The sequence below is a fragment of the Panthera leo genome, chromosome F3 (assembly GCF_018350215.1).
Source record: "Panthera leo isolate Ple1 chromosome F3, P.leo_Ple1_pat1.1, whole genome shotgun sequence".
In the NCBI taxonomy this organism is placed as follows: domain Eukaryota; kingdom Metazoa; phylum Chordata; class Mammalia; order Carnivora; family Felidae; genus Panthera; species Panthera leo.
The window spans coordinates 30,763,295-30,785,488 of NC_056696.1; the positions used below are offsets into that span (position 1 = coordinate 30,763,295).

General features: G+C 37.4%; 1 protein-coding gene across 12 annotated transcripts in view; it reads right to left on the reverse strand.

Moving 5' to 3' along the window:
- RPS6KC1 (ribosomal protein S6 kinase C1) overlaps positions 1-22,194 on the reverse strand; it is a 316,680-nt gene that overhangs the window by 289,379 nt on the left and 5,107 nt on the right. For all 12 annotated transcript variants that reach the window (XM_042925687.1, XM_042925694.1, XM_042925693.1 and 9 more), the window contains exons 2-3: positions 14,820-14,855; positions 7,854-7,974 (exon numbers count right to left, since the gene is read on the reverse strand). In XM_042925687.1, coding sequence (XP_042781621.1) covers positions 7,854-7,974; positions 14,820-14,855 — 157 coding nt within the window. The remainder of the gene's footprint in view (positions 1-7,853; positions 7,975-14,819; positions 14,856-22,194) is intronic.

Here is a 22,194-nt window from a genome sequence, read left to right on the forward strand (position 1 = left end):
ACATTCTCAAAATGTGATCTGCAGACTGCTGGGGTTCCCTAAAGGCCTTGCAAGGGATCGACAAGGTCAGAACCATTTTCATAATACTATTAAGACAACACTTGGGGCGCCTGGGTGGCTCAGTCGGTTGGACGTCCGACTTCGGCTCAGGTCATGATCTCGCGGTCTGTGAGTTCGAGCCCCGCGTCGGGCTCTGTGCTGACAGCTCAGAGCCTGGAGCCTGTTTTGGATTCTGTGTCTCCCTCTCCCTCTGACCTTCCCCCTTTCATGCTCTGTCTCAAAAATGAATAAATGTTAAAAAAAATAAAAATAAAAAATTAAAAAAAAAAATAAAAATAAAAAAAAAGACAACAGTTGCATTTTTCACCACACCGACATCTGCACAGATCAACTAAAAGCAATGGCAGTAAAACCACAAACCTCGGAGCATGAATCAAGACAACGGCACCAAGCTATGCTTACTAGTAATCACCATACTCCTGACTGCTACTCACTCAGACTAAAAAAATTTTTAAATGCCAGTTTCACTTAAGAATGACCTTGATGAAGCAATAAAAATTATTAACTTTACTAAATTTCAACTCTTGAGATCATTTCTAGAAAAAAAAAAAAAACTACAACCATTGAGATTTGGATATCTGGCAGAAACTTCCTCAAAACAAAACAAAACAAGACAAAACCCACATAAACAGGATGCCTGGGTGGCTCAGTCGGATGAGCATCCGGCTTCGGCTCAGGTCACGATCTCGCGGTCCGTGAGTTCGAGCCCTGCCTCGGGCTCTGGGCTGACAGCTCAGTCCCTGGAGCCTGCTTCGGATTCTACGTCTCCCTCTCTCTCTGCCCCTAACCCACTTGCATTCTGTCTCTGTCTCTCTCAAAAATAAATAAACATTAAGAAAAAATAAAAATTAGAAAAAAACCCACATAAATAAAGTGGGCCCAATCCTCAAGGAAAACTACCAATAGCATTGTTGTCAGTGATGGAATTCAAGGCATTAAGTCGCTGCAAGCTTGACAGCTTTCTAATACTTAAAATATTTCCTTTAAAGATCTGTGGTACTATTAACCATTTGGGGATATTATACAATTAAATGGGTCAACATATGCAACATCTGCATAACTAAGGGAACCGATATTTTTCATGTGACCAACGCATGATATTACAAGCTCATGCACAGGTAAAAGATGCATTCAAATTTAAGACAGATTAATGAATTTTAATACAACAAAGTCCAAAATAATGAATTCTAATATAACAAAGTACCAAAGGTTTGTTGATAGGATTTCAGATTCCATAATGCAACTAAACTTTTAAGAAATTACCACTTACTAAGTTTGGGTGTATCTTCAATTATCTGAAAAGCTATTAAAATACTCCTCCCTTTTTCAACTACATCATCTGCATGACCCTGAATTTTCTCCATATACTTCAATTAAAGCAATGTGTCACCACCAAGTGGATCCAGAAGCAAATATGAAAATCTAGCTGTCTTTTCTTGATCCAAGCACTAACTCACAAATGTAAGTTAATGCCATTCTTACAATTTTTTTCCTTTGGAAAAGCTATTTTTCATAAAAATATTAATATGCAGAGGAGGCCTGGCTGGCTCACTTGGTAGAGCAGCAACTCCTGATTTCAGGGTCATGAGTTTGAGCCCCACGTTGGGTATAGAGGTTAAAAATTTTTTTTTAATTTAAATTAAAAAAATATTAACATGTAATGTACTCTATTTTTCATTTTATACAATAATATTTTTAAATCTCTAGTAAATATTAACAGGTCCAACTACATAAACAGTATTTTGAGATGTTCAATAATTTTTAAGATTGCTAAGGAGACTTCTGAGACTAAAACATCTAACAATCATTGATAAATATCTTTTTTCATTAATAAATATCTCTTATGCAGAGGTGAGAACAGATATGTAGTAAAATTTACTAAAAACAGCCTTGTTAGAAAAAGATGTATTTTTTTTTTGTAAAAAAATTTTTTTTTAATGTTTATTTACTTTTGAGACAGAGAGAGACAGAGCATGAATGGGGGAGGGTCAGAGAGAGAGAGAGGGAGACACAGAATCTGAAACAGGCTCCAGGCTCTGAGCTGTCAGCACAGAGCCCGACGTGGGGCTCGAACTCACGAGCCGTGAGATCATGACCTGAGCCGAAGTCGGACGCTTATGAGCCACCCAGGCGCCCCGAAAAAGATGTATTTTAAACTGACTTCCAAAAACTGTGCAAATTTATACTCTTCCTGTTGTGCATTTATATCCCCATACTAAGTATAACCTAACTTTTTAATTTTTGCCTTGAGATTGACTTTCAATGATCTCACTGCATATAACTACTTCGTCTCTTAAATCCTAACTCATTCTTTTTGTTCAACTTATTTTTTAGGCAATTATGTGTCAGGCTTGGTCCCGACATAAGTGAGAATAAAGCAGCTTCTAATCACACAGTTGTGTCTGGGAAACAGAGAGAAAGAGGAAGGAAAAGACAGCTAAGTATGAGGGAGGTTTCTTATTTTTTAGAATATACCAAGAACACCTTTTGGTGTGAGTTCAGAAGCATGATTCTTAAAACTCCTCAGATTGGGGAATTTTTTTAATTATTTGCATCGTCATAATTAAAGTAGGGTGTCACTTGGGTTAATATCCCAAATAGATAAAGAATTCATACAATTCAACACAAAAAAAAATAAATGATACAGTTAAAAAAATGGGTAGAGGGTCTAAGTAGACATATTTCCAAGGAAGACACACAGACAGTCAACAGACACATGAAAAGATGCTTATCAGTCATCATCAGGGGAATGCACATCAAAACCACAATGAGATATCTACTTCACACCTGTCAGGGCTGTGATGAAAAAGACAAGAAACAACAGGTATTGGAAAAGATGTGGAGAAAAGGGAATCCTCTTACAACTTTTGGTGAAAATGTAAACTGGTGCGGCCACTGTGGAAAACAGTGTGGAGGTTCTTTAAAACATTAAAAATAGAACTACCATAAGATCCAGCAATTCCAATTCTAGGTATTTATCGGAAGAAAATGAAACCACTAATTCAAAACGAAATATGCACCCCATGTTTATTTCAATATTACTTATAACAGCCAAGATCTGGAAGCAATCTAAGTGTCTATCAACAAAGGAAATAATAAAGTATTGGGGCGCCTGGTGGCTCCATCAGTTACGTGTCCAACTCTTGATTTCAGCTCAGGTCATGATCTTGTGGTTCGTAAGCTCAAGCCTCACTTCTGGCTCTGCACTGGCAGTGTGGATTCTCTCTCTCTCTCTTTCTCTCTCTCTCTCTCTGCCCTCCTGTGCTCTGTTTCTCAAAATAAATAAATAAACTATATAAAAAAAAAAAAAGATGTGGTATACATAAACACACACACACACACAATGGTATATTACTCAGCCATAAAAAAGAACGAAATCTTGCCAGTTATGACAATACAGATGAACCTAGAGGGTAGTATGCTAAGTGAAATAAGTCAGAGAAAGACATTTACAGTACAATTTCACTTACATATGGAATCTAAAAAACAGATGAGCAAACAAAACAGAAACAGATTCATAAATACAGAGAACAAAACTGTGGTTGCCAGAGGGGAAGGAGTTTAGAGAGAGGCAAAATATATTTGGTGAAGGGGATTAAGAGGTATAAACTTCCAGTTATAAAATAAATAAGTCACAGAGATGTAAAGTATAACATAGGGAATACAGTCAATAATATCATAATAATTTTGCATGATGACAGATGGTACTATCATTGCCTGGAGTTCATAATGTATGTAAATGTTTAATCACTATGTTGTACACCTGAAATTCATGTCATACTATGTCAATTGTACTTCAATTTTAGAAAATCTTTAAAAAAAGTAGACTACCACGAAACTTCAAAACTTGATGGTAAGGATGCCACATACTAAAGAACCTCTCTTTCAGAACTTCTAGATCATAATGCTCACTTAGCTACAGAAGACTAAGTTTGAAGACAGAAGCTGAGTCATCATACCCACAGTGCCTATTTTTAAAATGTTTCTTGAATTAAGTGTGCTTTTAAAATTTCCACATAATTATGGTTGGGTTGATATTAATCAAAGAAGACTCTTAATAGCAGCAAAATCATGGTCCAAAGAGGTAGCAGCTCAATGGCAAAACACAACTATACTTTTAATCCGAAAACTGTCAGGAAAACAAGTAAGAAACCATAGATACTGGGTAATAACGATGAACAGAAGGCACCAAAAATGTGAACACCATGGAATGTTGGGGCTCAAAGACCCAAAAGCAAGCAAAGATTAACAAGAGTTTATGGATCCCCCAGTGCTTCCTAGGGGAACAAAACAATGTTAGTTAGTCATCAAAACTAATGGTCCTATTGCTACTGACCACATCCCTCAATTGCTTTTCACCTAAGAAAATACAAATGCTTTCCTTTGTGATTATGAACCTCAGATACCTCTTTACATTAGTTATATTTCAAGATATCATTATAGATCATGAAATTTTTTTTAATGTTTATTAATTTTTGACAGAGAGCAAGCAAGAGAGAATCTGAGTGGGGAGGAGCAGAGAGAGAGGGAGACAGAATCCGAAGCAGGCTCCAGGCTCCGAGCTGTCAGCACAGAGCCCAACACAGGGCTCAAACTCACAAACCGTGAGCTCATGACCTGACCCGAAGTCAGATGCTTAACCGACTGAGCCACCCAGGCGCCCCTATCATGAATTGTTAATATTAAGTATTTGTTAACATTAAAGAATTGTAGCAAAAAAGCTGTTGATGGCCACTCCATTCTGGAATAATGGCATAAACGCCACTGATGTTACTATACCATTATGTGTCTCTGTATCTTGTCCCCAGATCTCAAGGAGTTGTGAAACATGCAAAATATCCTGCAGAAGCAAGTGTAAATAAAGCTCAGTGAATACTGTGGTCCTGCAATCAACCTGAAAAAATCACTATTCCATGTAAACTACAAGCCGATGGAAACTGGATAATTTCAAATCATTCAGACTTCTTCCTAAATCAAAGAGAGCATCAGTAGGGTCAGTGTAGAGACCAAATCCACATAGTAATTTGAACAAGGAAAGCTTAATATAAAGACTATTAGACAACAGTTTAACTTATTAAAACTCTGAAGACTACCCCAGGGAAAAGGAAAGTATCCAAGGAAGGAACAACCTAGAAGGGGAACCCCTCCCCAAAGTTGGGATTGGGATCCTCCTGGAGAAGATGTGGTTGTAGTCACCGAATGGGAGAGAAGTTAAAGTTAGCTGGATTTCTTGGGCCAGAGGTGGGCCACAGTGCCAGGAAAGCAAGAAAGACACTTCCAGAGTTCACATGGGACAAGACTAGGAGACGAGCAACACAAGAGTCACAATGCCGGGAGCCCACTTACAAGCAAAGTACACAAGGCCTGGAGTACACAATGTCTGTGTTGGAAAGGTCGTGGGAAACAAGTTTCCGGGGTAAAGGCAGGCCAAGGCCGGCAGATAGGCATGCAGGAGAGGGGGGAATCAGGAGCCTGCTCACCTGCAAAGCAACAAGGTCTGGGGTTCACAGTGCCTGCAGGAAACAACCTTCGGGAAGTCAGAGAGTCAGATGCCCACTCTCCAATAGACCTGGGGTGCCTTGGTGTACTCAACTAAGTGGCCACCAAACTGGCTGGGGATGCAAGCTTATCAGCAGACTGTGCTTTAGGTGTACAGCTGAGGCAAAATGCCTCTGGCAACAGTGCAGGGGGAGCAAAAAGAAAAACAAAATTCATAGCACACTGGAAGATGGAAGAGAAGCCCCTTTACCCTCCTTCAGTGCCCCTTCCAGCATCCTCGACTGTGAACAGCATACTCTATAAAGGAAAAATTCTGAAAGAGTCCAATCCATTCATGTAGAACAGAAAATGAAAGAAGGAACTTGAAGCTAAGAGGAAATAAACAGATAACTGGCATGGCTTCTTAGAATTACCGATATAAAAACCCTAGGAATTCCAGGCCTATCTTGAAAGGCAGCAATTTCCCCAATGTCAATGAGAAATACAGCTGGTATCAGAATATACTCTACAAAGCCACTGCACAAAAATCAACGTGGTACAGAAATAGGTATTACTATAAAAATAAGCAAATGCCACAAAAGAAAAAACTTTTAATTAGTGGCAATGCATGTGAAAAGTCAATGTGTAATGAAGATGGCATCCATTTCATTGGGAAAAATACCTATTATTTAATAAATACCTTAGATGTCTATCCATCTGAAAGAAACATAAAAATGAAGTATTATCTGACATCCCATTCAAATATAAATTCCACATGGATATTAAAAAGAATTTTTTTAGGGGCGGCTGGGTGGCTCAGTTGGTTAAGCGTCCAACTTCAGCTCACGTCACGATCTTGCAGTTCGCGGGTTTGAGCCCTGTATTAGGCTCTGTGCCGACAGCTCAGAGCCTGGAGCCTGCTTCAGATTCTGTGTCTCCCTCTCTCAAAAATAAATAAACATTAAAAAAAAATTTTTTAATTTTTTTAAGCTCTAAAAATCATCTCACGAGCAAATGGAGGAATTGGGAGACATTTCTAACCAAGACCAGAAATCCAAAATCTTAGGGGATGGAGGGGGCAGGAATAGAAGCAAACATACAAAAATGTGTTGGGAAAAGCTATTACAAACAATTGTAAAATATGTACATGTAGTGTATATAAATGTATACATCGCTTATACACATATGTATGCAGACGTGCATATGAGTCAAGTATGTACAATGTATGCAATGTGCATAAATGCATGTTTCCTGACTCCATCTGCTGAAAGAACACAAAAGCGATTTGCAATGAGTATATATCTACTACCCAAATAATGGCCTCTGCAGCAGCCAGGGTGCACCCCGAAAATGGAGTCCACACAGCAATTTGAACAGAGAAAGTCTTACAAAGAATTATTAACTATTTGCACAGGATTAACTACTAAAAGGGACAAACAGAGAACTCTAAGGAATACCCTAGAGTTCAGGGAGAGAGCCAGAGGCAAGAGTTGGAAGGGGCATCTCCTTCTCAAGTTGGAGTTCACATCTCACTGGAGATAGTGTGGCTGCGACACACTGAATGAGAAAATTAGCTGGGTTACCCCAGCTAGAGCTGTCCTACGGCAGGAAGGCCAAAGTTGATGGACAAGAACCTGCAGGCTGGGACTGATAAGCAGGAAACTCTCTGCTGTGGTGTCAGCATGTCAAGAGCAGAAGGCAGGGAGCCGCAGGCAGGAACTGGCAACAGAATCTGCTAGAGCATGAGCGCCATTGAAGTATCTATCACACACACACCACCGGCAGCAGGGCAAGCAGGAACAGAGGACTGAGACTCTCTGTGCCTCAGTTTTGTGTTAACATCTTGCAAAGCCACGAACCTAACAGGTGTTACTCAATCAGTATACCCAGAGCCCATCCCAAAATGTCCGCATCTGGCCTGGTTGGGTGCCTCAAACCGCAACCATTCACATTATAAGGAAGGTATCAGAAAAAATATACAAAGTAAAAACTTTTCAAAATCCCCAAATTTCAGAACTGTAATTCAATATCATCTCTTGTTGTGTTCCCACATGTTTTTATTTTTTATTTGCTTGACGGGCCTGAGTTGGAGTTGTTGGTATGGTGTAGTTTCACAAAAGGGAAGAATAAATGCATTCTGAGTAATCAACCTATGCCACGAACGTGAAAAAATAACTTCAAGTGCATGCTGCATGATGTGAATGATCTTTATAAAGGGCTTTTGACTTCACAGTACAGCATTTCAGGGTTCAGCACATACACATGATTAGCCAATCATCACTTTTTAAAGTCACAATTTCAAAATCGTCACTTACCAAACACTATCCCTTTAGCAAATGGAGGAAACAATTCTGAATGTCGGAATAAGTTTTTGTGAATTTGCCATAGTTCTTTGTGTAGTTTCTTAAAGTCACTGTATCTCTTCCATACGATTATCTAAAGAGAAAGGAAAATTAAATGTGTACCTCACAGTGAAACTACATAGGTTCAGATATCTGAACAAATAATCTTTTTCCATTAAAGAGCTCAAACTGTCATGCAAAGGCAAACAAATATATGTTTGAACCAACATGGTTAACTGTCTGAAATTAAATAATAATAGTTCATTAAAAATATAAAGTAGCTGGGGCACTTGGGTGGCTTAGTCGGGTGTGTCCGATTCTTGATTTCAGCTCAGGTCATGATCCCAGGGTGGTGGGATTGAGCCCTGTGTGGGGCTCTGCACTAAGCATGGAGCCTACTTAAGATTCTCTCTCTCTCCCTCTGCCCCTCTCCCCCACTCGCACACACGCTCTCTATCTCTACAACAAAATTATACACACACACACACACACCATGCAAAACAGCAATTCTTTCTCTAACTTTTCTGCTTTGGTTTTTAAATTTCATTTTAAACAAGTACTGTTTTCTTCATACTGCAAAAATATTCAACCTGGTACAAAGAAGGTCTATACTATCTAAAATGTCACTTAACCTCTTCAAAAATCAATTACTATTGGCCTGAAACAAGCCAGATGTCAAAATACATATTCTGTCTCAAAAACAGCATGTTTATAAACACAAAATAGTTAATTTAGACAATTTTTAAACATCAAGTACCCACACACCATTTGCCTAAAAGGATAAACTAATTAACATGGAAAAAGAAATGGTTGTGTAGCAAGTAATTAACATGAACGTTTACATTTCATAAATCTTATTTCACAAATCCCAGTTAAAAGTAATAGTAAAGATTTCTTAAGGCACGATGAATCCTGAAAACAATACCATTAAACCAAGTATATTTCAAAACAGAAAATAAGTCATCCAGATTATAAAACACATAAAGTTTACTTCCATTAACTTGAATTACTATTTAACCTTATTCAGATTAAATTAGTAAAAAGAAAACAGATTTGACACAACTTTGATATCACTGATTCAGCCCCTCAGTCTCCACAAAATAGGGTAAAACTGAGTTTTAAATTTCATTACTGGTATACTAGGGTCTTTGCTTCTTAAAAACCTAATTGCCTCACTTCTAACGAACTCAATAGAGTGTAACGCTAATAAGCAAATCTTAGGCCATGCAGGTAATCAAGTGTGATTTAAGAGACTCTTGTCAAAAAATGACTCTCTGCATATAAGAAATTCTTCACTAAACTTTATCATACTGCCTAAAATTCTACCATGATGAGTTTCTTGTTTTTAATATAGTTATTAATCCTAGGAGACTAGTCAGACTATAATATGAATTAATCTAAACTGTCTCCTCTGGATGCTTCCTTTTATTTATTTATTCAACAACGAAAATAGTCACCAAAACAATTATTTTCAAGACCCTATTCTGTGCTAGGCTCTCTGTAAGCACAAAGGATGAAGAAATGAGAACGCAGCACCTGCCTTCAAAGACTTCCCAGCCTAGTTGGGCAGGATAAGCCAACACAGTGATGATGTCACAAGACAGTGTGATAGATGCAGACAAGGAAGCCCAAGGGAGTTATGGAAGGAGCACCTACAGAAGGTCTTATCTTAGGTAAGCATACTGAAGGGAAGTAGCAATTAGACCAACAAAAATAGAGAGAGAAGGGACTGGGGATGAAGTTTGTAAAGGAGAGTGAGAGGTCAAATATAATTACGAGAATTTGGGCTTTTGCAACTGAATAAATCATGGTCCTACTCTCTAAAGTGAAGAAAAAGGGAGAAGAAACTTTTAAGATAAGAACAAAGTTCAATTTTAGGCATATTTGACACAGATTTGGAGTTCAAGAGTGAGAACTAAGCAAGATGTATTAATTTGGGAATCATCAGCAGAGAGGTGGCAATCACTCAGGAAAGGTTTCTCAGCATCGGTAACGTGAGGAATCTAACAACAAAACAATGGCAAACCCTAACACTGAGAGGCCAGCCAGAAGTAAGGAAGAGGAAACCAAGTGCAAAGTAAGTGTTTAAGGAGCTTAGCTGTGGGGCACCTGGGTGGCTCAGTCAGTTAAGCATCCGACTTTGGCTCAGGTCATGATCTCACAGCTTGTAAGTTCGAGCCCTGCGTTGGGCTCTGTGCTGACAGCTCGGAGCCTGGAGCCTGCTTCAGATTCTGTGTCTCTCTCTCTGTCCCCAAACCCACTTGCATTCTGTCTCTGTCTCTCTCAAAAACAAATATTTTTTTAAAAAGTTAAAAAAAAAAAAAAAAAAAGCTTAGTTGTGCCATGACACAGTCCACCTGGATGGAAGAAGAGATTTTATTTTAAAACAAAAGTGAATGGGACAAAAGCTGACAGCAAAGAACCAAGAGTCCCAGTAAAAGAGCAAGAGGAGCTAACAACTAAGACAGCCAAAACAACACTCGAAAAGGAAACAGTCTCTGGACAGTGAGCTTACAAGTGACTTCAATTTTCATATTTTTTGCTTCTCTGTAGTCTCTAGTTTTGATACGGGAAAATAATTCTATCATAGGAAAAACAACTATGTTATTTTTATATTTTTAAAACATATCAAATTACAATGGCACCATGTTGCCAACGGCTTAAGGAAGAAATGGGTGATGGGCTTTGCATATGGTAAATGCCATCCCCAAAGCCTTTATAAACGAGATATAAGAGCTATTTGAAAGACTGTAGCTCTTAGAAACAATTAAATTAAATTAAATTAAATCTGCAGATAAAATTTCTATTCTAGTTAGGGCCATTTTTAAATAAAGGCAGAGTAACTTAAGGGGCAAAAGTTAACAACTTAATCACAATAATGATAATAACATGGTCTATAAACTGGCAGATTGTCTATCAGAGTAAGAATTAGAGCCCCAAAGGTGAGACTCTTCATCATGCCTAATTTATTCACTCACATACTCCTTATTCTCAACACTGAAGCTACAGAACCAAAATACCTAAGAGCAAATATAAACCCTCAAGAAATGAAGGAAACCAAAGCATCACAAAGTGTCACCATCTACTGCCTTTTTTTCTTCATACTCCTTGTAACCTTGGACATTTCTAGAAATCTTCCAAATGGAGAAGTGAACAAAAGCATACTTCCATTACATTAGCAAGTACTGATGTTTGTAACTAGACTACACAAAGTCCCAAAAGATGCATGCAAAAAATTACTTTCCCTAATAATTCTTTCCTATTACAAAAAAAGTTGCATAATAGCTATTGCTCTATTGAACCAACCCTGCAGAAATTTCTTATTCGTGAAAGTTACTTTGCATAAAATTCCTCAATTAAATATTACTTCAGTGACAATCATATATAGACTACCGCTTCAGTAAAAGCTTAACTTTCATTAAAACATTCCCTTAAAATAATTTTTACAGAAAATAAATGTTATCTTTTCAGATAATTTCACTTAATGAGAGCAAAAACCTGTAGATCTCATAAACAAAGCCACTCATTCAATTAAGTCTGTCCTCTGATAGAGTATTTAAAATTGCTGAATCATCTTTTCTTGCAACCAACGTCACTACTATATTTCCTTATGGATTTTCTTTCTCCCCTTTTCAAGACTCTTCTTTCCCTTGACACATTTCTAAATGTAAAGTTCTATTTCAGCTCTCCTTTCCCAAATTTCACCAGTGAAATCTACTACCTATAGAGAAACAGAGTTATAGGTTATTTTTTTTTTTAAAGGTAGGGGAGGGAGAGCACAATATATCTCTAGTTCTTTCTTTTCTGCAGGTGTTCATGCTTTTGAGAATCTACTGAACGAGAGGCCCCATTAACTGCTGCTGTCCCCTCAGATTTTCCCATGCTGCTATTAAAAAATAAAAACTTAGAGGGCGCCTGGGTGGCTCCGTTGTTAAGTGTCCAACTCTTGATTTCAGCTCAGGTCATGATCTCACAGTTGTGAGACTGAGCCGAGAGTGGGGCTCCATGCTTAGCACGGAGTCTGCTTGGGATTCTCTCTCCCTCTCTCTGTCCCTCCCCCACTTGTCTTTCTCTCAAAATAAATAAACATTTTCAAAATATATAAAATAAAAATTAGAGGGAATTTTTTTTAAGTTTATTTATTTATTTTGGGTGACAGAGCGTGAGCAGGGAAGGGGCAGAAAAATCAGGCTCCAAGCAGGCGCCACACTATCAGCATGGAGCCCAACTCCAGCTCGAACTCCCAAACCATGAGATCATGACCTGAGCCGAAATCAAGAGTCAGTGGTTCAATCGACTGAGCCACCCAGGTGCTCTTTTAGAGGGAATTTTTAAGGGATAAAAAACAATTTTTTTTAATCTATCCTGGATAATTTTAAGATTATTCCATGTGGGTATTTCAGCATTCTTAGTTAGAAGACACTGCTACCCGGTAGCATGTGCCAAGCATGTGCAAATACATCTATCAAAGAAAACCAGAAGAGGAAACCAGAAAACGTCGCTGGTTTTAGAAGGATAGCATATTACTGGCCCTATATTTGGTTGGACTAACAGTACATCTTCTAATCCTCGATAGCTCTTGGGAAGCCTGATTAAATTCTAAAACAGTTAACTAAATGAATCTGTTAACAGGAGAGAGAAAGTGAAAGGCAAGAAAATGGAAACAAATTCTGGGTAGTGAATTTCTCTCCTAAATGAGAATTCCAATGTTTAAATGAAATACATGAGAAGCTAAAGTGTTGTTATAATTTCTAAGTCATTTTATATTTTAAGAAGCCAACCAGACAGAAGACATTTTAAAAAATTTTTATATCATTTCTAACAAAGGACCATGCAATCATCTAACTAAAGGACACTTACAAGAGTATTCTGATGAATGGTTCACCAACAGTTGTTATTATAAAAGAGTTTTCCCCAAAAAAGGATTAAGGAAATGGCAGAGAGTATGTTCATGGATGGGTTGGTTCAGGATTCTCCCTGGAAAATGGGAACATCAAGCTACAAACTACAGCATAGCAATCAGACAATGTATTCAAAGGAAATACAACCCATTTTTAATTTTAACAGAGTTGTAAAATTTCAAAAGCAGAACAGCCTATACTATTAATTCAACATAATTAGAAGAATTTAAAGATAGTTCACACTAACCAATTGACACTTAAGTAGAGAGAGTACTTTAAAGAATGGTGTAAATTACTTTCACTTCCTTTTTGGGAGGATATAGACATAGAAATTGACATACCCTTTTCTTCCAAGATAACAATATTACAATATTCCCTTCCTGGCTACTGAGGGGGAAAAGTGAGATATCTTAAAATCCCTAAGGAAAATAGTATGAAATCTTTTAAACTCTTTTTAACCACAGGACAAAAACAAATACTGGATCAAACATAGCAAGAAATGATAATGTATAAAAGTTCAAATATGGTCTAAGCCTGATGATCACACACTCAAATCAACCAGTACCAAACAATCAACTTAAATGTATGAATCAAGCCAGGCTTAAGTAAGGAGCAGTGGGACTTGTTAGAAAATACATACTCCACCTAAACACATTAAAATTCAAATGGAAAAAAAAAAAAAAAACCTGCTGTAGAATCAAGAATGCCAATTTATAATGTCTTTTTTAAACACTTCAGTAAGAAAAAAAAAATTTCCCCAACATACGTGCTTCTAATCATAGTGTAAATGAGCAGGTAAATAAAATAATGAAAGTAAATAAAAAAAAAATGTTAAAAGAAACAAGCTCCTCAGCTAGGATTCCTAAGGGTATATAACAAGCGCAAAGTAATTACAAATAGAGAATTATATAGCGTTAAGCAAAAACACAACAAGCTGGCGTCATTTTAGAGAAGAGTCGGCAAAAGAACAACAAATTTAAAAAAGAAACAGTTACACCCAAAGCAGTTTTCCAAGCTGTCAACACGCCAACTCAATATAAAAGTGAAAGTAAGGGTGCCTGGGTGGCTCAGTCGGTTGAGTGTCCAAATTCGGCTCAGGTCATAATCCCACTGTTCCGGGAGTTCCAACCCTGCATCGGGTTTGCAGCTGTCAGCACAGAGCCCCTTTGGATCCTCTGTCCCCCCTTCTCTCTGCCCCTCCCCAGCTCATGCTGTCTCTCAAAAATAAGTGAACATTTAAAAAAAGTCAAAGTAGGGGCGCCTGGGTGGCGCAGTCGGTTAAGCGTCCGACTTCAGCCAGGTCACGATCTCACGGTCCGTGAGTTCGAGCCCCGCGTCAGGCTCTGGGCTGATGGCTCAGAGCCTGGAGCCTGTTTCCGATTCTGTGTCTCCCTCTCTCTCTGTCCCTCCCCCGTTCATGCTCTGTCTCTCTCTGTCCCAAAAATAATAAATAAATAAACGTTGAAAAAAAAAAAAAAAAGTCAAAGTAGACAGGAACCCATAATTTATTATGATGATCTTTAAAATTTATATTAGTTACTCAAATACTTTTCATTTTTTATTAGTTATCATGACTTTGAAATAAATAAGAGCTCTTAACTTATATTGAAACCTTATGTTAGTTATCAAAAATATTATCACAGGGGTGCCTGGGTGGCTCAGTCGGTTGAGCATCCAACTTTGGCTCAGGTCATGATCTCGGGTTCGAGCCCCACGTCGGGCTCTGTGCTGACAGCTCAGAGCCTGGAGCCTGCTTCAGATTCTGTGTCTCCCTCTCTCTCTGCCCCTCCCCCACTCATGCTCTGCCTCTCTCTGTCTCAGAAATAAATAAATATTAAAAACAAAAATTAAAAAAAATATTATCACATTAAACAGCTCTATAATTCCTTAAATTCTTCCTCGTGTAACTTAACATGTACTTAACAGATCCAGACAAACATAAATATAGACATACCAATATTCAGTTTCCTCAACAAAGCATTTAATTAAATTTGTATCAAATATATAAAATAAAATTTCATATGTATAAACATGTTACCTCCTGGACATCTTCTGGGTTTCTTCGAGAAACAACCTAAAACAAAACATACACAGAAATATCTCATCATTACCAAAATTTAAGATTTCAAATTTGTATAACTACTTTCAACAGTATTTGTATAAATAATTCAATTTGTTTAAAAGAAAAGAAATACCATATTTTATCACTTAGCTATATATATCTTCTATATATCACTTATATCACTCAGCTATATAATAACTTCACCATCTGAAACACGCTACAAAATTAAGAAAAAGGCAGCTAACAAAAAATCCACACACTAAAGTTCATGCATTACATTCATAAGAGAATGCCCTGGCTTCACTCTTACTTGACATAATTCTAACAAGCTAGCCCATCCCCCTTCTGAGCCTCCATATAAGGTAAAAGCAAAAAACTCAGCAGTACCCACACAAAGCGTACAAGAGACGGCTCTGTATTACTTGTTATAACTGTATGTGAATCTACAATTAACTCAATAAATAATTTCACTTTAAAAAAAAGCAGCCACAATGGCCAGACACACCGATATCTGTGAGAAGTAATCACTGACCATATAACGATGAAGAAAAAAACAAAAGTAACTTATAAAACATTATAATCCTATCAGGGTTTTCAGGGACAAATAATCCTATCAATATTCCCTGGGCAAAGAGAAAGAGGGAGGATTCTTTCATATTTTTCTAATTATAAAAGCCAAAAAGTCTAACACCATTTAGAAAGATTTCCTCACTGGGGCACCTGAGTGGCTCAGTCAGTCAGGTGTCTGACTGGCTCAGGTCATGATCTCACAGCTCGTTGAGTTCGAGCCCCGTGTAGGGCTCTGTGCTGACAGCTCAGAGCCTGGAGCCTGCTTTGGATTCTGTGTCTCCCTCTCTCTCTGCTTCTCCCCTGCTTGTGCTCTATCTCTCTCTCTCAAAAATAAATAAATGTTAAAAAAAAATTTTTTTTAAAGGAAAATGAACAAACTGAGCCTTCAGACCCATACTTTTATAACTTTTAATGCTGTATTAGCAATTATCTCAACAAGTAGTATCAACTCTAAAAAATACTGTAAATTCTCTCTGATACAGGTTGCTAACTAGCATTTAGTAACTTTTTTCTGGGTGAATTTCAGTATTTTGTCATAAAATTCAGCCAATAAATTCCACAGAAGATGGAATTTAAAGTGGTGATTCCTTCTGTTTAAAGTTCATAAATTTAACTGCAAGCGTTACCTATCATGGGTAAGATGCTAGACATATATCTTGAAAAGCCTCTTGCTACAGAGAATTCTATCCCCAAGTCATCTTCAAAATTATGACCCTAAAGCAGCGCTTCACAAACCGTGCTGTACGGAATATCAATATTCTTTAAAATCAGTGCTCTTAAAGGAAGAGCTTAATGACAATTTCAGTTTACCTTTATTTAAAAAAGAAATGTTTTGGGGCGCCTGGGTGGCTCAGTCGGTTGAGCGGCCGGCTTCGGCTCAGGTCATGATCTCACGGTCCGTGAGTTCGAGCCCCGCGTCGGGCTCTGTGCTGACAGCTTAGAGCCTGGAGCCTGTTTCAGATTCTGTGTCTCCCTCTCTCTGACCCTCCCCCGTTCATGCTCTGTCTCTCTCTGTCTCAAAAATAAATAAACGTTAAAAAAATTAAAAAAAAAAAAAAAGAAATGTTTTTGGGGCGCCTGGGTGGCTCAGTCGGTTGAGCGGCCGACTTCGGCTTGGGTCATGATCTCGAGGTCCGTGAGTTCGAGCCCCGCGTCGGGCTCTGTGCTGACAGCTCAGAGCCTGGAGCCTGTTTCAGATTCTGTGTCTCCCTCTCTCTGACCCTCCCCCGTTCATGCTCTGTCTCTCTCTGTCTCAAAAATAAATAAACGTTAAAAAAAAATTTTTTTTTAATAAATTTTAAAAAGAAATGTTTTTTACAGCAGAATTTCTAAAGGCCTTTAATATATTATTATGCCTAGTAAATCTCCAAAAGGAAAATAAAACAGTATTTCCCCAGGTCATCTATCCACTCCACTTTTTATTTTTATCATGTTATTTGTTGTTATTTTATTTACTTAGTGCAACATCCACTAAATTTGGAACACATTTGGGAAATACCGCTGTAATATCTGTAGTCTATCTGCCCCTGTTAATGCCAACAGCAAATTCTGAATTTAGGAAAACAAATAAGGGCTTACAGTGAAGGTAACTGTCTCCTACTGTGCTAAGATATTAAATCCTTTACTTCATTTAATCATCACAACAACCCTGCCTGGCAGGACATGATAACCAAGCCCAAGAGCATTACTAATACTAAACATATTAATCAGTTACAGGCAGGACTGGATCTCAGAGCCATGATTCCAAACAAAGTAGTCCTTCCAGTACATAACCAAATCAGCCCTCCTAAAGATTAAAATTCCAAGTATGCAAGTAATATTCCTGATGCCTATTAGGTAAATCCATTTTGTCTTTTACAGAGAAATGTAACTCAACCAAAAAATAGCAGCCGAAGAAGTGCTTTGGCAGAAGAGAAGGCGCTAAGAAAGGGGTTTGAATACAGGCTCTAGTACTAGCCACTAACTGCTTTTTTACCAGTTGGGTAATAAACCAAAGAAAAAGCAACCTTAAAACGAGCCCTCTTGGGGCGCCTGGGTGGCTCAGTCGGTTAAGCGTCCGACTTCAGCTCAGGTCACGATCTCACAGTCTGTGAGTTCGAGCCCCGCGTCAGGCTCTGGGCTGATGGCTCAGAGCCTGGAGCCTGCTTCCGATTCTGTGTCTCCCTCTCTCTCTGCCCCTCCCCCATTCATGCTCTGTCTCTCTCTGTCTCAAAAATAAATAAACATTAAAAAAAAAAACTTTTAAAACGAGCCCTCTTGCCTATCTTTAAAACAAAGACCTGAGGTTAGGGCTTGGCCTAGCTCAGGACCATAATAATCAACAGATCATACAGTAATTAGATCCTCTGTATCCATTTCACAGTGTTAATTTATTTTATATAAATAATAAATTATTTCTAATTAGGTCCTCTGTATCCATTTCACAGTGTTAATTTATTTTATATAAATAACAAGTTATTTCATACAAATATAAAATATAAATATATAAATTTTATAAAAATATAAATATGTATTTATATAAATATAAAATATAAAAATAATTTATTTTATATAAATTATTTTATATAAAATTTATTTTATCTTACTTTTGAATAAGTATTACCAAGTTTCCTTAAAAGTCAAGTCTAAAATACTCATTTATCTAATTACCATCAAAATTATGATTTGAAATCACTCTCTTAACTCAGACCTACACAGAAGAATTGTCTTCTTCATGAGATTGATAGTTCCTAGAAAACAAAGCTACAAAAATTATTCAAACATATTATATCGCCTACAAAAAAATGATCACAAAATAAGTCCCTTTAGAACCAAGTAGGAATGAGTCAAATATAAATTTTAAGAAGCTACTTTTATGAGCAACTTATTACAGTCAAATCTGATGGCTGTTCAGATACTAGTTTGGTAATAGCAGAGCTAAGAAGATAAAGGGTTTACAAAAGTAACATTCTTTTTAAAACTTAGTATCAAGATACAAATAATCAAACATGGAAAAAAAAGAGAGAGAGAGGGACATGCCCACTCTCCATTTCTCAAAGATATGACTCTCCAAATGTAGGATGGGAATAATTGGATATACGAAAATGTAAGGTTACACTATAGTGAACATTTCCCATCGTGCCCATTAGGTAAACCAAATGGCACATTCATCAATGTAATGCACGCAATCCTGACTTTCAGACATTTGAGTTTCACAAAATCCATACTTTCATATAAATATACTGACAACTTTAAACTGCATTTCATACACACACACACACACACACACACACACACACACACACACACCCTGGCAAGAAAGGGAGATACCTCAAAGTGCCCAGCTCACGCAGTCCTCCTACCAAACTCAACCTTCCCTCCCACCCCGTCACCTGCATCTCAGTTCCTCTCTCCCTCTTTTCCCTGCAGAGCTGCAGGTGTCACTGGTTGGCAAGAATATTTGGGTTGGTTAATCACCTGCCAACCAGGTAGTCTGGACCCAAGAGACAGCACCTGCACAAACCATAATTAGACACTTTACGACACTGTTTCGTTCTCTGGAATGAAAGAACTCCCATATAAGATAGAGAAGTCAATGGGAAAAAAAATTTAGGCATTCCACTTTCTAACAAGTTTTTACAAAAGTAATATGTTGAAAGGAATTATTGCTTTCTACATCATTAAAATCCCAAAATCTAAAGAGAGAATAAAGAAACTACAACAGCAAGTTACTTTTGGATACTCAATAAATGTTAAAGTTGTTTTTCTCACTTCAAATTTTACCAACCATTATAGCACCACTCTAAGGTAAACTATTTTCCAAAGTTCAAGGAAAATCAAAACGCTTACTGTTAAAAGTTTGCAGTTTAACATAAAATCTTAATGTGAACTCAAATGCCCAAGCATATAAGTTGTCAATAAACAAAATGAAAACAGAATTTTAAAACCTGCTTACTAAAGTTTTTGGTATGTGAGATGGTTTTCTATTAAACAATATTAAGAGTCAAAAACAAAGGTAGAATGAAACATTACTCTAGGAAAAAACTGAACAACTTAAGAGCCATGAGTTTTCAAAATTTCTAATCATAAATACATTTTTCAATAAATTAATCTTCCCCCACCCCCATGACTACTCCATTTTTTTAAATTTTTTTTTAACGTTTTTTTAATTTATTTTTGAGACAGAGAGAGACAGAGCATGAATGGGGGAGGGGCAGAGAGAGAGGGAGACACAGAACCGGAAGCAGGCTCCAGGCTCTGAGCCATCAGCCCAGAGCCCGACGCGGGGCTCGAACTCACGGACCGCGAGATGGTGACCTGAGCTGAAGTCAGACGCTTAACCGACTGAGCCACCCAGGCGCCCCATGACTACTCCATTTACTGAAAATATTTCCAGAGTAAGCCCACACCGATTATTTCTTCAAGAAACTTTCATGGAGCTACTGATCTAACAACTGGTAATGAGTGGTAATTCTCACCACTTTAACACTAAACATTTGTAATAATGTAAACAGTTAATTAAGGGTTTAAAATTTAGTAGGCTTGTATTTCCTTATAGTGGCTTCAGTTATTACTTGCAATGTTTATGAATATGCATTACTTTCAAAATAAAAAGCTAACAAAACCAAAAATTAAATCTGCTGCCTCCCATATACAAAAACTCCACAGTGACTATCATAATTAAAAGACTGAATGCTTTCCAAGATCAGGAACAAGGGAAGGATGTCCACTGTCATCACTCCTATTCGACCTAGTACTACAAGTCCTCGCAAGAATAAGGCAAGAAAAAGAAATAAAGGACATACAGACTAGAAGGAAAAAATAAAACTGCCCCTTTTGCCAAACATGTATTGTCTATGTAGGAAAAGATGAGAACTCTACCAAAAAACTCCTAAACTAATAAGTAACTTTGAAAAGGTCATAGATATAAGGTCAACACAAAAATGAACTCAAATGTCTTTATACCAGCAATGAAAAAATGAAAACCAAATTTTTATTTTTTTCTCCAACCACATTTTATTTTTTTATATTAAATATAATTTATTGTCAAATTGGTTTCCATACAACACCCAGTGCTCATCCCAATAGGTACCCTCCTCAATGCCCATCACCCACTTTCCCCTCTCCCCCACTACCCATCAACCCTCAGTTTGTTCTCAGTACTTAAAGAGTCTCTTATGAAAACCAAATTTTTAATACTACTTACAATAGCTACAAAAAGATGAAATACTGAGGAATATATTTAACACTAATGTCCAGAATCTGTATACGGTCAACATAAAATGTTGAAAGAAATCAAAGAACATCTAAATTAATGGCACGACATACTGTGTTCATTTGCAAATTTACAGATTCAACAGAGTAAAGATTCAATTCTCCCAAAAACTGACCCATAGATTTAATGGAATTCTAATAAAAATCCCATTAGGATTTCCTATAGATATAGACAACCTGATCTAAAATTGATATAGAAAAGCAAAGGAACTAGAATAGTCAAAACTATTTTGAAAAAGAATAAAGTTGGAGGAATTCTACTCCCTAATTTTAAGACTTACTATAAAGATAAACCTACCATAATCAAGACAGTGTGGTATAGAACAAAATAGAGAATCCAGAAACAGATCCACATATACAATGCTGACATTTTTGACAGAGATGCAATTTAAAAAAAGAAAAAAAAGAAAAAAGGCTAGTCTCTTAAACACTGTTTTGTTGCAATTGAACATACGTGTGCAAAAATGAACCTCTGCCTAAACCTCACACCTTATACAAAAATAAACTCAAAATGAATCATAGAGCTAAATGCAAAATGCAAAACAATTTTCTAGAATGAAACACTGGGGAAAAAATTGTGACCTGGGGGTATTAAAGAATTTTTAGATCAAACACTAAAAGCACACTTCATACGAGAAAAAAAAAATTATAAACGAGAATTTACCAAAATTAAAACTTTTGGCTTTGTGAAAGACACTGTTAAGAGTGAAAAGATACACTACACACTGGGAGAAAATATTTGTAATCACATAGCTGACAACAAACTTACATCCAGAACAACTAAAGAATCTCAAAATTCAACAGAAAACAAACAACCCAATGAAAAAATGGGAAAAGACATCCTCAAAAGGTTAAATACTGGCTGATTCTATTTATACAACACCCTCAGAAAGACAGAAGTAGAGAGGTAGAGAGCACATCAGTGGTCACCAAAGGGCTAAGAGGTGGGGAGACAAGTGTGAAAAAGAGATAGCATGAGGGAGTGTTTGGGGATGTGGAACTGTTCTGTTTCCTGATGATGGTGGTGGATATTTGAATCTATATGTGTAAAGATTCACAGAAGTATATAACAAGTCAATTTTACTGTATATCAGTTTAAAAAGGAACACTTAGAAAAACAATGCCTCTTTCCAGGACTCTCTCAAGTTCCTACAGTATCTCCCAGCTAGGCAGCAAGAACACAAAGTTAAAAAGGCAGCCCACCCTCAGGGGAGGAAGCAAACAAGTACAATATGACAAAGGCTTTCATGGAGGAACATATAACACACATGGAGTTCTACACCTAAGAAAGGCTTCCCGGAGAGCACAGGGCAAGAGCTGACACTTCAGATGAGCAGGGATGCCAACACAAAAGAGAACTTTCCAGACAGAGGAAACAGCATCTAACAGAGAGGTAAGGGGCAAGGGGGGGGGGGGGGGGGGGGGGGCGGTGGAAATGTACTACCATACTTGGGAAACTACAAATAATTCCTTTCCCTAGCACAAGCAGGCCATATACAAGAATATGGTCAGGAATTGAAAGCAGGTT